The 16,409-nt window shown below is 42.2% G+C and overlaps 1 protein-coding gene across 5 annotated transcripts; it reads right to left on the bottom strand.

Moving 5' to 3' along the window:
- Positions 1-1,685: 1,685 nt before the first annotated feature.
- On the bottom strand, positions 1,686-15,403 carry ATP23 (ATP23 metallopeptidase and ATP synthase assembly factor homolog). 5 transcript variants are annotated; one of them, XM_027071370.2, is made up of 6 exons: positions 14,990-15,403; positions 11,514-11,559; positions 10,750-10,831; positions 6,764-6,901; positions 5,081-5,164; positions 1,686-2,172 (listed from the first exon to the last, which is right to left on the bottom strand). In XM_027071370.2, exons 1-6 carry the CDS (start codon positions 15,174-15,176, stop codon positions 1,969-1,971), a joined length of 741 nt encoding a protein of 246 aa, XP_026927171.1. In that variant the 5' UTR covers positions 15,177-15,403; the 3' UTR covers positions 1,686-1,968. The 5 variants fall into 5 exon arrangements, with proteins under 5 accessions (XP_026927171.1, XP_026927172.1, XP_053082410.1 ...); XM_027071371.2 differs by adding an exon at positions 7,306-7,488 and having other exon boundaries at positions 11,262-15,129; XM_053226435.1 differs by having other exon boundaries at positions 10,750-11,359; positions 14,990-15,081.
- Positions 15,404-16,409: the final 1,006 nt, after the last annotated feature.

Below are 16,409 nucleotides of genomic sequence, written 5' to 3'. Positions count from 1 at the left end.
TCTGAGCCAGCACCATTTTCTGGGCATGCCTGGTGACTTTCTAATTCCCCCTGTATATGACATTATTTTTTAATGGTCTTAGTTTCACTGTCTGGTTCCCAAGCGGGGAAAGTGAGGGGCAAAAAAGAAAGGCACCAGCCCCTTTAATGACGCTAGAAGTCACTTCAGCCAAATGGGAAGCAGTTGGCATTGGCAAAAATGGGAGGGGATGCAACAATGCCACCACCTCTTTGTCTGAACCTCTGTGTTCAGAAGCAGTGATCAGAGCAGGTCCCAAATATACAGAAGACAGGGTGCTTTTTGCCCACCCTAACTCCACAATCTGTGTACAAGCTACTCCAGGAACACATACATAGCTGTCTGACGGAAGCATATATAGAATGGTGGGAAATGGGTAGCTACTACTAGGCTAAGAGCTGAAATTTATCGAAATTAACTGCAATTTACCACCAAAGCCTTTTCTTGAAAGTTACGAGCCTTTGGATTTGAGATCCAAAATATTTATATAAGATTCTGCCAGTGCAACTTTGTCTAGGTGGGAAGACAGATTTCTGTTGTTTCCTACTCTGTTATCTTCCCAGAATCTTCAAACCTTGTTCTAATGTTTAATAAGTTCTTAAGCTTGAGTATCACTTTATAACTTTAATTAAATTTTAACTCTAAAGAAGTAATGCTAACTTCATTGTCTTTAAATCCTTGATTAGCCACATCTACACACAGGCATCACTCTTTCAGCCTGGACACAGGCCAAGAGATGTTTGCCAGGGACAAGTGGAAGATGCAGCTCCGATAGATAAGATGACCAGTTTTCTGAATCTAAAACTCAGACATAAAGGGGCGCCTGGGTGGTTCAGTCATTTAAGCGTCTTGATTTTGGCTCAGGTCATGATCTCAGTTTGTGGGTTTGAGCCCCACATCAGGCTCCGTGCTGACACAGAGCAGAGCCTGCTTGGGATTCCCTCTCCCCACTCTCTCTGTCCCACCCCTGCTCATGATTTCTCCCTCTCAAAATAAACTTTAAAAATTTTTTAATTAAAAAACAAAAATAATAAAACTCAAACACAGGACTTGACAAAACATTTGAGAATGATTACATGAAAAATCTTATAAATACATAAAAATTAAATTCAATTAAATTATAAATTTAATGCATTGTCTTTACAAAAGAAGAGTCTAATCAGGGCTGTCCCCAGAAAATTAAGACATAGGGTCCCAACATACATGTTGAAAGAACAGGGAGAAGGGAAGCATTGATCATTGAATGAAATCATTCCCAACTTTCATTCCTTACATACTTTGATCATGCTAATATCTCAGTAAATGTCCTGTAATGAAATCAGTATATTTTTCTTTACATTTAATATAAATACCAACAGTAGTCACCTATCAACTTCATACAAGAGCACACTTCACAGGTTTCATAATCAAATTTTATTTGTTTAATGTTTATTTATTTTTGAGAGAGAGACAGCATGAGCAGTGGAGGGGCAGAGAGAGGAGGACAGAGGATCCAAATATAGGCTCTGCACTGACAGCAGAGTCTGATGCGGGGCTCAAACTCATGAACCATGAGATCATGACCTGAGCCAAAGTCAGTTGCTTAACCAACTGAGCTACCCAGGTGCCCCCATAATCAAATTTTAAAATAACCACATGTAATAAAAACAAATCACAATTTTTTAAAAAATTCAAATAATAAAAAAACGCAAGTACAACATAGAAAATACAAGAATGTAATTTATTTGCCTTATTTACCAAATGGCTAACTGTAAAGTTACAATTTTTGCCTTGGAGTTTAAGGCAGTTTCACTTTTACCACAGCCACTTTTTCTGAACATACGCTAGAATCAGCATCTTCTGTGTTTTAAATGTATTTAATTGATCATTTACATTTCATATATTTGTCCACTTGAGAACAATATTTTCTTCATGATCACAGAAGCTCCATAACATAAAATGTCATTGTCTTCATATATTTGAGTAATACCGATCACGGTTTTGAAAGTCTCTATGAGCATATCTTGCATAAGTCTTGTTATGTGGGATCCTTCCAAAAGGTTCATGGTCATTGAAACAAGACTCGAAAACTTCATCAACGGCCTTTTGAGCTACTTCTTTGCTGATATTCCTAACAGCCAGGATAGAAAGAATGGCTCTGTCTCGCACACAAGTCTAAGGAGAAAGAAAAGTATGTGGCTTTAATTTTATATGAGAATTTAATCATAAAATAATATTTTATATAATGTCTAACCACATCAGAATTAATTCCCTTTCATATTATTTTACAAATTTATGTCATTCTAAAGAAGAAACATTGGAGTGCTTGGGTGGCTCAGTCTGTTGAATGTCCAACTCTTGATTTCAGCTCAGGTCATGATCCCAGGGCTGTGGGATCAAGTCCTGCATTGGGCTCCATGCTAAGAGTAGAGCCTGATTAAGATTCTCTCTCTCTCTCCCTCTGCCCCTCACCCTTGTTTGCACTCTCACTCTCTCTCTAAAATAATAAAATAGGGCGCCTGGGTGGCACAGTCGGTTGAGCGTCCGACTTCAGCCAGGTCACGATCTCGCGGTCCGTGAGTTCGAGCCCCGCATCAGGCTCTGGGCTGATGGCTCAGAGCCTGGAGCCTGTTTCCGATTCTGTGTCTCCCTCTCTCTCTGCCCCTCCCCTGTTCGTGCTCTGTCTCTCTCTGTCCCAAAAATAAATAAACGTTGAAAAAAAAAATTTTTTTTAATAATAAAATAAAATAAAATAGAAAAAAAGAAAGTAGAAACATAATTCTTAAATTATGGAATATGTTAAACTCAGTTTAAAATTATTTAGGTATAAGTAAGACCTCCTCCATTTTTTTCATCATTTCCAGTAATATAACCAGACGTCATTCTCTGAAGTTTCAGGCAGTCCAACAAACAGTCAGTCCCAATTTGCAAATATCAAAACAAACCAAAACTCTATAAATAAGGTTCTGGTTGGATTTTTAATAAAATTTAAATAGATTTAAAACATACTTTACTTCTATGTCTCTCTCCTCTACTTTTCAGATGGCCCATACTAGATAACTCTTCCTTCGAGAGGGGCCCTCTCCCATGGAGGCAAGAGGAAACCACACATGCACACACAAAATTTAAAGGTGTCTTAAGGGCGCCTGGGTGGCTCAGTTGGTTAAGCGTCCGACTTCAGCTCAGGTCATGATCTCGTGGTCCGTGAGTTCGAGCCCCGCGTCGGGCTCTGTGCTGACAGCTCAGAGCCTGGAGCCTGTTTCAGATTCTGTGTCTCCCTCTCTCCCTGACCCTCCCCTGTTCATGCTCTGTCTCTGTCTCAAAAATAAATAAACGTTAAAAAAAAAAAATTTTTTTAATAAATAAATAAATAAAGGTGTCTTAATTTTTCAGGGGGAAAAAAAAAATCAAACAACTTTTTTTTCCCCTGAGCGTTTTTTGCAATGGGTACCTAAGAAAATAATTTATCTAATGTTACACAGTAATAGGCTAGAATTTCTCAATACCCTAAATATGTTAGGTCCTGCCATTCTAATTCTTGGAGACTTTTAAATCAATTTATTTCTCCACTAGGCCCAAACTAAAGCTCAAAAGAATAGCATTTAACCTTTTCATGAAAAATAACCAAATACTGGTTCTTATGGCTGGGCATCCTGTCAATCATTCATTTTCTATGTGTGTTCCCTATTTTATTTCACCCTGTTTAGCATGCCTGAGCCAGAGATGCTCACTAGTATGAAAATATAAATCAGTGCTTTTGACCTAAATTACACTAACCAACGATCTTAAAAATACACTCCAGGCAGAAAGGAAGAAGAAAGAGAGGAAAAACCACCTGGAGCTATGACAACAGTTGCCAGAAAGAGGAAATTTCTCCCTTCCAGGAAGAAAAAGGACGGTAAAAACGTATTTCCTGGAGCTACAGTTTTGGAAGACTCATGTATAGACCACAGGTCAGGTTTAATTCTTCTCAAAATATAATATATTTCTATTAAAACTACAATTTCAGGGGCGCCTGGGTGGCTCAGTCGGTTAAGTGTCTGACTCTTGATTTCGGCTCAGGTCATGATGTCACAGTAAGATCGAGCCCCATGTTGGACTCTTCACTGACAGCACAGAACCTACTTGGGATTCTCTTCTCCCTCTCGATCTGCCCCTCCCCTGCTCACTCCTGCACACACACACACACACACACACACACACACACGTGCTCTCTCTCGCGCTCTCTCTCTCTCTCTCTCTCTCTCTCAGGGAGGGTAGCAGGGTCCTGCTACCTCCATATATTTTCCATCCTGTTGCTAGTTCTATTCATTTTCTGCTGCTGCTACCCAAGGGAAAAAGAGAGACTTATCATAATCAAGTCTGTGCCAGTTCAAAGCTCTGCTATCACATTGTCGGGCCTGGAAAGGGGCGCTACCAGCCGTAATCTGTGCGGCAGGGCAGTCTCTGTCAAAAGGTATTACTTTTTGACTCAAGAATACTGTGGTCATTTCAAAATTTAAGTCCAGTACTGCTTGGATAGAAGTAAGACAGGCTGTGATTTCACGTCCATTCTTTATCTCTCCCCCTTCTAAAAGTACCCCAAGAACAAGATTGTAGTTCTTTTCACTATTAAAACCTCTCACTTAGTCACACAGCTCACCCATAATTAAAAAGTAGAACTAGGGGTGCCTGGATGGCTCAGTCGGTTAAGCATCCAGCTTCAGCTCCGGTCACAATCTCCCAATTCATGGGTTTGAGCCCTGCATCGGGTTCTGTGCTGATGGCTCAGAGCCTGGAGTTCACTTCAAATTATGTGTCCTCCCTCCCTCTCTGCCCCTCCCACTCTTGCACTGTCTCTGTCTGTCTCTCTCTCTCAAAAATAAACACTTAAAAAATTTTTTAAACAAAAAAAAAATAATAATAATAAAATAAAAAGTAGAACTAAATCCCATCTGTTTGCCTTACACAGTATATATTTTGTATTCTTTCCATATAAGTAGTTCTTTCAAATTTCAAATGCTAAATGTGCTTCTCATTTCTTTATTCATCATTTCCATTCATAGCACTCTGGAGGGTAAGCGATTTCATATGTTAGTTTTACCTGATGGTGTTGTTTTAATCCAAAATGCAACCTGAATATTTCATTCACAAGTGAGCAGTCTCCACTAAGGTTAGCAGCTCGAACCTATCACAAAGACAGGTGAACAAAAGGAAAATAAGTGCTCATGCTCTATAAAAATTGTAAGAGAATCTAACATTAGCATGTTTTTCTGAGAATAGACTTTTAAAGAGCAGATATCTATGAGCTATGCTAGACAATGCAGAATAAATGGGCTGGCGGGGGGCGGGGGGAGGTCAATCATTTAGCTAAGGGAATTTTCAAAACTTTATACAATAACCTTATTGAAAGAACTAATTTCTTTTGGAACCAAAAGTCAGAAAGTTGAACGTCAGAGTTAAAGTCCACACTTTCTACAAGATATATTTCTATATATTACCAAAAGGACTTCAAGAAAGCATGCTTTCAAAGATCTACAAAGTGAATTTCAATGTGAGCTTAAAATTGAATACATCAGTATCTAAGACTCTTCGAGAATATGAACCTCCTACCGCTAGCCCAAAACACCGCAACTCTCTTGGAACCTCCCTTAAACCTGTGTAAATTCATGTCTTCCTCCAGGGCATCAACTGTCCTATGAAAAATTAAGTTCTTGAAACATAAGTTCTTAATTTTTCAAAGAATCAAGAACATTCTACACCTGTCATCCTATGAGCATGACAGCCTGAAGTTAGGGCATACTTTCTAATTTACTATATTTTTAAGGTAAAATGCAGCTTCAATAGATGAAACAGTCTTCTAACTACCGACATAGATGCTACAGCCAACGTGGCCACATTTTTGCCAAAGCACTGCAGCCAGAAATGGCCCACTTCTTGTTACTTCTACAATACCATGGCCTCGTTCCTCTGAGGAGTTCGAGGCACCTAACACACTTGAACTGGCTCACAGGCATTCATTCTCATAACACCCAAGAGAGAGACTTACTTAAAAACTCGGGTTTCAGTGTACTCTCCAAATAATATGAGTTGTAATTAGATGCAATGGGGCTGCTTATTCATTTCAAGGGAGAGAGAAAATAATCTGAGTTATAAAGCATCAGCTTGAAATGTATATTCGGTTTTTTAACTTCTCAGCACATTGCACTCTTCAATTAATGAAACGCAAGTATTAAATACATACGTCTAAGAGCATAAATATATCGCGCTTCTGAGAACAATCCAATGTGCTTAATACTAAAAAAAACTTCTTACGTTGTATTTTTGAGACTAAATGTTTTACTCGCAGGCAAGCAAAGAGCTTTACCTCGAGGAGGGAGCACAAGAAACCAGTTAAGAACTCGGGTTGTAATTCTGCCTCTGCCACTTCCGAACCCATGGATCTAAAAAAATGCCTCGCTTTCGACATATATAAAATGGGGATGGTAGCATCTACCTCAATGGACTGTGGTGAACAAAGTAAGAATCCACAGAAGGAAAAACAGTTTAGAATTATCAAGTCACCACTAGTATTAGAATTTAAAGGTTATAATTCAGACAATTCTAAAAAGATGCTTAAAATGTCTCGTGTCTCAAAATTGTGTTCAGTCGTTAAAAACGGAAACCTAAGAATGGCATGGAGCCACGACGGTAAGAAAAGGAATATGTTTAAGTAAATTATGCTTCAATACCATGTCCAAACTCAGAGTGCTCCAGGGGGAAGAAGATCTTTTACAATAAGACTCACCTCCGAGCAGGCCAAATGTCTGACATCGGTGAACCAGTGGACGTGAGCACGACAGTGATCAAACGCATGAATGAGCTCATGGGTGACCACTCTGTTCATATGGGCCTGATTACCGATGTTGTTCTGGCATAAAACAATCTAGGAGGCAACAAAATAAGGGAAGTTCCATATTTATAATATCCACTCTCTTTTTGTAAATCCCATCTTCTCACCAGCTGGGCAGAGCCTTCACCCACCCTACTCCCTCAACCCTACACCTACCTACTGATCACGGTCTGGCTCTAATGTACCCGTTCCACTAAGCCTTCCCAGTGACCAACTTCTCCCTCTTCTCTCTCAACTACAGCAGCACTTAAATGCCATCCTCGGTGAGCTGGTGGACTCCACAGCACCATATTAGGAGCGGGCTTTGGAATGCAGCAGACAGGTTCAAACTCCAGCCCCACTCCTTCCTAACTCGGTGACCTTGGGCACGTTTCTTAACCTCTGTCTCTGTGCCTCAGTTTCCTCAACTATAAAAAGGAGATCATGAGAATACCTACCTCAGAGAATTGTGAGAATTAAATGAGAATATATGTAAACTGCTTCTTATCAAGTTTCTGAACGAGCAATGAATCAACAATGAATGACCACCACTGTCTCATTCTACTAGAATTGCCAGGAAAAATCCTCAGAAAGACCTTCAGAAAGAAGTGCAAAAAGCCAACAGCACACTGAGCAGGACCCTATAAGAATAATAAAGACATGAGGGATCCTAGTAATAATAGTTACCATTTATTGTGTACTTACTATGTTCCAGACACTGAGATATGTGCCATTCATCCAACATGAATGATATATACATTCATCCAACATTCATCCTTCAACTAATATTTATTGAGATCTACTACTTATAATTTATAACTAAAATTTATAATATATACTAATGGCCCTAGAAATTAATCAAACAGTTGCCAAAATGTTAAATACGTGCAATGACAGGTGTCATGAAGAAAAATCCAAGATGTCATGAATGCATACAATGAGAATGCCTGACTTGGTCTGGAGGATTGGGAAAGGCTTCTCTGCAGAAGGAATGTTTTAATGAGGATCTCAGGGATGACTAGGAGTTAAATTTGAGGGTGGGGAAGGGAGCCTGCCAGACGGAGCAACCTGTGCAAAGGAGAGGAGCACTTAAGGAACAGAACGAGAGGCTGGAAGCAGGCCCGTATTGCTGAAGCACAGAGCTGCAGGTGACAGGCATGAGATAAGGCTGGTGAGGTCCGCTAGAGCCAAATCACTCTGTATCCTGAGAACAGTGGGAAGTCACTGAAAGGGAGTAGTGAGACAGGGAGGTGCTTTTGTTTGTTTTTATCCTTTGACTCCAGTTGTAAAAATAAGCAGATGACCAAACTGGGTGCCGAGAGACTGGTTGAAGGCTAATGAGGTATTGTAGGCAAGAGATAATGGTACCTGAGCAGGGACAGTAAGACCCCCCCCCCAAAAAATAAAATATTTAGGAGGCAAATTGGACAAAAGTTAGTGATAGAATATGGGAAGGGAATCAGAGGTACAAGGATGATCTCTACATTTCTAGCTTGGGTAACAGGATAGATGGTGGTACCATTCACTGAGATATGCAAAACTACAACACCAGGTTGGGTGGGGATAGGGGATGGTATAAATCATCAGGTTGGACTTGAACAAATTTGTGAGGTCTCGGGTGCCTTTAAGACATCCAAGTGTGGGTACTAAGTGGGCATCTGGATATACAAATGTAAAGTTCAAAAGAGAGCTCTGGCCTAGGAAAAGAAATGAGATCCCCTTGGCAGAGTACAGAGGAAGAAAAGAAGGGGATCTAACACCAAGGATTAAGAGACTTCCACGTGTAACAGCTGGTAGACGGAGCTAGCAAACAGCTAGCAAAGAGGGTCATATACTGGAAACCAGGGGAAGAAAGTGTCTGACATTACCTGCTAAAGCCAAGTGTATGCATATTATATGACCCAGTAATTCTGTTCCTAGGCATAGACACAGGAGTGACTTTTGCACATGTGCACCAGGAGAAGATGTGAAAAATATTCACAGCAGTATTGTTCTTAATAACAAAGTTGGAAACAATAAATACGGTAAACTGCAGTATGGACATACAGAGGAACACTATACAACAGCCAAACTACACAAACCAGAGGTGTGTACAACAACATGGAAGAATCTCAGGACGCTCAACAAAAGAACTGTTCCGGGAAACTAACTACTGCGTGATTTCATAAAACTACAAAGTATCACACAGAACTCAAAATATTCCCTGTATAAAACTTAAAAGCCAGGCAACTAAATAACACATTGTTTGTACACAGAGATGGTAAAACCATTCAGAACAGCAGGGAATGATTATCACAAAAGTCAGAGTAAGAAAGGGAGACGAAATGTGATCCAAGAGGGGCACACAATCTTCTGAAATCCTGGCAATGTGCTATTTCTCAAATCTGGTGGCAGTTACACGGGTGCTCATTTTATTACTGTGACCAAAAGCATACCTATAGGTTTCTTGCTCTTCTGTGTGAATGATACACTTCACAATACAAATTATAATTTAAAAAAAAATAAAAGGAGTGCCCAACTATGCTCAACACTACTGAGAAGTAAGATACAAGTTCAAAATGTCCACTCTATTTAACCCCAAGGCGGGGCGGGGGGCGGGGGGATGAATTTACCAAGACCCACTTTGAGAGCTATTAGGGATTGTTACTATCAGTTTACAAATGAGGAAACTGAGCATAAGGCAAACAGCTTGCCCAAGCCCACAGCCAATAAGCAGGGGAACTGGATTTGAACTCAATTCTACCAGACTCCAAGACCCAGACCTCTCACTCCTATGCTGTTTTTTTTTTTTTCTCATGATTACTATGAAACAGCTATAAATAACCAAAATATATATAAAATTCCCCAGGAGAAAAACAAGTAAGTATTGTTAAACAGGGTGATATGTTCAAGATGGGAGGTGTTACTTATAAAACCTTCATCTACCCTCATCACATGAGGGTAATATAATTCTTCTACCAACTCCAAGATACTGTCAAAACTCTCCAATTACTTAAAACTAATAATATTTATTGAATGCTTACTGTGCTTACTATGCTAAGCACCTTACATGAGGTATCGCACTTAATTCTAACTGTTCTATGAGACAGATATAATCATTAGCCATATTTTCCAAATGAGAAACCTTATTCCCCTAATCAAAAATGTTCAAAGGTATATCACTTCTCACCAGGTACAGGTGAAACTCTTTAAGCATTCAAAGCCTCCCACCATATAGCTTACCTTTCTTTCCAACCCTATTTCCCCATATTCCCCACACAGTCTTGCCCTAGAAATTAATCAAACAGTTGCCAAAATGTTTAAATAAGTGCAATGACAGGTGTCATGAAGAAAAATCCAAGATGTCATGAATGCATACAATGAGAATGCCTGACTTGGTCTGGAGGATTGGGAAAGGCTTCTCTGCAGAAGGAATGTTTAAATGAGGATCTCAGGGATGACTAGGAGTTAAATTTGAGGGTGGGGAAGGGAGCCTGCCAGATGGAACAACCTGTGCAAAGGAGACAGTTGCTACACTAGACAACATGCCATTCCCTAAATATACTTTGTCCTTTCCCAATACACCACCTTTGCTCACGATACCCCTTCCGTGGGCAACAGTCTTTGTCTTCTTTGTCCCTGAAGAAGCTTTATATGCTCTAGCTGAATCTGTTGGTATTTTTCATTCATATCGCAGTCCCATTGTGGTAACTACACCCACGTAAAATAGTTTAACCTCCCTCAAATTTTTATCATTCTGTGTTCGTGGCTCATCTCCCTTAGGAAAGCATAAGCTCCTTAAGAGTAAGAGCCATAAGATTCATTTTTTGAATCGTACACAAAGGCTACCAAACAGAACGCCCAGCGTGTGGAAGGTGCTTAGCAAACATCAGGAAAGAGAACAACTTGGCAAAAATACCTACCTGAGATGTTGAAGCATCAAAACCTCCACTGACATTTCCATCACAGTCTTCACAAGAAAAGTGTCTTTCTTTGTTAACAGCACTAAAAGGCAAGAATGGATTGAAGAAACAATGTGCAAAAGCAGTGTGCAAGTGGTGCGAGGGAAACAGCCCTGGGCAAGGAGTCGGGAGCCCCATATCATCAAGCCCTTTCAAAACTAACACCTTCAAGACTCAGTTGTCTCATCTGTAGAATAAGGAAATCATCCCTGCAAAATCTATCCTAGTTCAACTCCCATGACGAGGTTCCATCAAGCATCTGGTCAACTGATTAAGGCCACATTGGAAGTATGCTAGAGTTGCTATCCCTGGGCCAGACTGTGAAGAAGTGGACCTCAGATGTCACTTTCTCTAATTTCCTCAAGGTTCAACAACACCCGGAAGGCTCCTACATAACAAGCCGAGATTTCTTCTCCATGAAGGACGATGCTGAGGCTGGTAGAGCGGGAAAGCCAGGTTTAGTAATTACTTACAAGACTTTAAGTGTGGTCTTTACTAAATACCGGAGGTGAACGGTAGAGCCAGAGATTTAGAGTTAGGGCGGAAGATGTCTGAAGAGAGCCAGACCTGTCTGGAAAGAATGCAGAATCACCAACACCTACCATATGGAAAAGGCTTTGTGGCCAGAAGTGAAAAACTGTCAGAAGTTGCAGATTGGGGTGTTTTTTGTTTGTTTGTTTTTAGCAGCCGGAATACAGACGACCACTTTAAATAGATTTACTTACCAACCTGAGTGCTTCATGGCATCAAGTAGAAGTTTGACGTAGGGATCTAGAAAGATATTTGATTCAATTAGGTATGCTAATCAGGAAAAAAGAGCACCAATTAAATTCTCCAAAAAGCAGTATAGGATATTATGAAAGAGTAAATCATGGGCCGCCTGGGTGGCTCAGTCGGTTAAGCATCTGACTTTGGCTCAGGTCATGATCTCATGGTTTGTGGGTTCGAGTCCCGTGTCAGGCTCTGTGCTGACAGCTCGGAGCCCGGAGCCTGCTTCGGATTCCGTGTCTTCCTCTCTCTGTCCCTCCCCTGCTCACATTGTCTTGCTGTCTCTCAAAAATAAGTAAAAAACATTAAAAAAAAAAAAAAGAAAAGAAAAGTAAGCTACAAATCTTAATGAAGTAATACTATCTTAAAACTGGTAAAAGATGGATATGAAAAGACAAGCTTAAATTAACATAAAAATAAGTCCTTAATGAAATAAAACTGTGACACAAATACCAAGATGGATACTACTAAACATCTCAAATGATATCAAACATGCTTGTAAAGCCCATGTTTAGTTACATGATCGAAAACATTGTATTAAAGCATATACCAAAAGAATGAGGGAATTGGGGGCCTCTCCATAGAAATGAACTGCGGCACAGCATCCAGATGAGAGGAAGGGAGTAAGTGGCTCGTTGGCATCTTTCCTGATCAGACCGCAGGGTAACAGTGTCCCATTCTAAGTACCACACTCTAAACAGGACCTGCCAACTTCAGCTCTTCCCCGGGGGAAGGCAACTAGAACAGTACAGGACTATGCTCAGTAAGAAGCAAGAAAGGAGTTGTGGGTGTGGAGGTGGAAGGGAGAATAAAAATCTTAACTCGGACCACAATGGCCTCAAGTATCTGAAGGGCTGCCGTGTGGGAATAGATGCAGATAATATTTGTTCAGAGAGCAGAACAAGGACCAAAGAGTAGAAGTTACAGTATGAGAAAGGATTTCCCAACAATTAAAGCTGTGACTACAATATACATGTAGCCACAAGGAGCCTCGAAGAACTGGTAACCTGTTCCAGCAGAGGTGTATAAACTCTCTAGTCAGTGATGGCACAGTGGTTTTCCAGTGTAGTGTGCGAAGGCCTAGATAACTCCTGTGGGACCTTCCACTGCTTTTCTTTTAATTATTTTTTTAACATTTTTCCTTCTTTTGAGAGACAGAGAGAGACACAGCGTAAGTGGGGGAGGGGCAGAGAGAGAGAGGGAGACACAGAATCTGAAACAGGCTCCAGGCTCTGAGCTGTCAGCACAGGGCCCAACGTGGGGTTTGAACTCACGGACCACGAGATCATGACCTGGGCTGCAGTCAGATGCTCAACCAACTGAGCCACCCAGGGGCCCCAGGACCTTCCACTTCTAAGCATCTATTAGCCTGTAATAATTACGGGAAAGTAAAACAAACCCAAATGCCTCTAATATCAACTTTCCACATAGGGGTCTTATCTCAACACACAAATGCACAGCATACCATATGACATAGGCAAAAAATTAGAAAACGAAACCAAGGTTTTTTTTTTTAAGTGCTGAAAGGAAAAACAAGTGAGTAAAAGAAAAGTAGGGAGATGAAAAAGACAGATATAGCTTACTACTTTAACTGCCCCCTCTTAAGAGTATGAACAGTAAAACAATTATTAGTAATAAGTGTTTTTAGTGTATATCAGGCATCAAGAACCATATTAAGTGTTTTATTATTCAAGCAACTAAGAGAGTTTTACAAAGTTGAAGTGGGTTCCAAAGTCCATAGTACTCTTACTAAAATAATAACAGTTTATTATTATTATTATTATTATTATTATTGCAGGGAGCACAGTGGTTCAGACAGGACCTGCAGTATTTAGAATGGATTTGTTTTAAAAAAAAAATAAAAAAAGAGCGCTGGGTGTTAGATGTAAGTGATGAATCACTAAATTCTACTCCTGAAATCATCATTACACTATATGTTAACTAACTTGGATTTAAATTTAAAAGAGAGAGAGAGAGAGAGAGAGAGAGAGAGAGAACAAAGATCTCCCTTGAGGCCGGGTCCCAGGTTTAGGATTGTAAAGCTGTAAGTTGATGCTTTAATGCCACTGACACTTCTCCCAGCATCCCTCCAGGGGTTCTTGCTAATTGAGACTTGCTAATTCCTACTGGGGCTCACGCTCAGCTCGCCACCCTCCTCACATCCTTTCTCTACATCTCCTCCACTGTTTGTCTCTTCCACTGTAAGCACAGTTAGCCATTACTCAGCTCCTGATATGGTCGCAATCTACCTTCATAAAATCCATTCCTCACAACAACCCTAAAAGAGGTATTTTTATCCCTACCCTTCCCTTTTTGTGTGTGCAGATAAGGATAAAGGAGATCAGAGAGTTAAGTCAGTCTTCCACGCCTGATAAGGAGAGGGACCAGATCTGAACCTATATCCAACCCTGCAGACCGGCTCTTTCCACTGCGTTCCACTTTCAACTTCTAAAATGCACTGTCCAGACCCTTACTCATCTTTGTATTGCCCCACACCAGAACTTAGGAGGCATTGGATACATATTTCCAAGTGAATACAACCTCATCATTCCCATTAGCCCCTTTCCCCTCCCCCCTCCCTGGATTCCCTAACATGCGGATAAACTCAAGAAGGCTGGAAAATCTCTAGGTGGTTGGCTTTTGAACTGTGATTGGCCAGCTATGAAATAGTAACCTTGCTTTCGGACAAGTAGGTTTAAGACTTCGATTTTCTAAATGTATCTGAAGTAAACTTAGGAAGTCCATGTCAAATGTAAAGGAGTTAAGAAATCTCTAGTGTAATGTCCCTGGGGCTGGAGAAATTGGTCAGTAGGTAGTTGTGTCCCTATTTAACCCACAGCAGTGATTCTTGACTCTTTGGGGGTCCGTGGCCTCTTCCAGAATATGATGAAGTTAGAACTCTCTCCCCAGAAAAATGCACTCAGATGCATGCACACGATTTCGTAGTCCATTTCAGAGGTTTCTACGCTGGGAAGCCCATCCATGCATGAAGGTTAAGAACCCCTTCCAACGAAGGTAGTTTGCAAAACTGTTTTTGCGCTGCCGGCAGTAATGCCTTAATTAACGAGTCTCTTTAAAACTCTGCTTCGCCCACACGCTGAAGTCCCCATACCGCTGCATAACTTACATGAGAAATCAGAGGATCTATCAGACCCGTGAGTGTGACTGAAAAGGGCAAACTCCTATCCGACTCCTCCCTCAATCCACAAGCAAGAGTAGGGTTAAAAGGCCCCAACACCACCTCTGATAAGGAAACTGAGGCCCAAACCCCACCACCACCACCTCGCCCCCACGAGGCCGAATCTGTCCGGACTCTGCGCAGAGGTGCCTGAACCCTGCTCATGCCACACCTGGGGGCGAACCCAGAGACTCCTGCCCTCTGGGTCGCAGACACCACCCCGCCGACCCCCGGCCTCCGGGTCACGGTTCCTACTTGTCTGCAGCGTCTTCAGGAGCATAAGCTGGCACTTCTGGTTGTTGGTGAAGAAGCTGGAAAGGAACCCTTGCTGGGGATTCCCCTGAGCCAGCCGCTCGGGGAAGACCTGGCACGCGACGTGTTGCTGCTGCAGCTGTTCCCCCGCAGCAGAACCGGGCCCGCTCTCGTCCGGGGCTCCAGCCATGCCGCCCGCAGACTTCGCCGCTGCTTCCTCCTGCCTCGGGCGGCCGGGTATGAGACCCGGGGAAGGCAACCTCCTTCCCGCCAACCGGGCCGCCCAGATCCTCCTTGTGCCCGGCCGAACCGGCCCCAGGCAGGGTGACCGCCACACACAGTGTCTGAGGACTTTGCGGCTGCTGGGCCTCCGAGCCCAGCAAGGGACGCTGGGCGGGGCGAGAGGCGCGGGGAGGGGCGGGGCGAGAGACCAGGCGAGGGGCGGGGCCAGAGGCGCGGGAGGGACGAGAAGGGGCGGGAAGAGGCGGGAAGGGGCGGGGCTAGATGCCCAGGGAGGAGCGGGGGCCGAGAGGGTGCGGGGCTCTGGATCGCCTACAGGCCGAAAGACTCGGGCCTGGCAAGCGCCCTTGCAGGCGTCTCGGACACTGCTGTGGGCTTCGCTGCTCCTCCTAGGCTTGGTTGGCCCGTCCTCGTAAGCGTGGTTATGCAGCCCGCCTCCTTGTGGACACGCCTTCCTCGGTACTAGCCACTAAGTCCCTTCAAGCTCCGAAGGTCTCAGGCACCGTCCCAGTCCCTTGCCTTTTCCAACCAGCAGACCAATTGCAGTCTGGCCCACCTGTCTCCTGACATCCCAAGCCATATTGAAAGCAGTACTTCTCAGAAACGTTTAAAAGCTGCAATTATAATGACTGGTCATCTCAAAATCCTCAAAATGTGGGACACAACTACTTTTTTTCTGTTTCACCTGGGCCCATTCATCCACCCCACTCTCTTGCCACCCCAAATAACTTTCTGATAACATAACACAACCAGTTTCCTTCCATCTCCAAGCCTTAACTCACTTCCATCTATTAAGCCCTTTTCCTCAGTCCTTATGATCCAGGTTGTGATCAAATCTACCCACTCTGCAAGGTATTCCCAGATATCTTAATCAAAATTATTCTCTCCTGGTCTCCCAGCGTACCAAGTACTTTGCATCTGTTATCATTTTCATCACAACTTGTCGGGTTTTAACTAATTTGTGTTTCTCTTTTTCCACTAAATTACCCAGTTCAACTCACATATTTCTTCAGCACCTACTATGATGAACCAAGCATAATGGCAGAGACTGAGAAGGCAATAATAAGAGAATTGATGAGGTTGAAGAGGAGCATATGGTTTATGTGAGAAACACATTGAAATTATTCGTGTTCAAGAGACCTTGAGGATTATAAAGAGTACTTTATGTGTCATGAGTGCTTCA

The sequence above is a fragment of the Acinonyx jubatus genome, chromosome B4 (genome assembly GCF_027475565.1).
Source record: "Acinonyx jubatus isolate Ajub_Pintada_27869175 chromosome B4, VMU_Ajub_asm_v1.0, whole genome shotgun sequence".
NCBI lineage: Eukaryota > Metazoa > Chordata > Mammalia > Carnivora > Felidae > Acinonyx > Acinonyx jubatus.
Note: the sequence above shows the minus strand (reverse complement) of the source record. Positions and strands in the feature narration are given on the sequence as shown.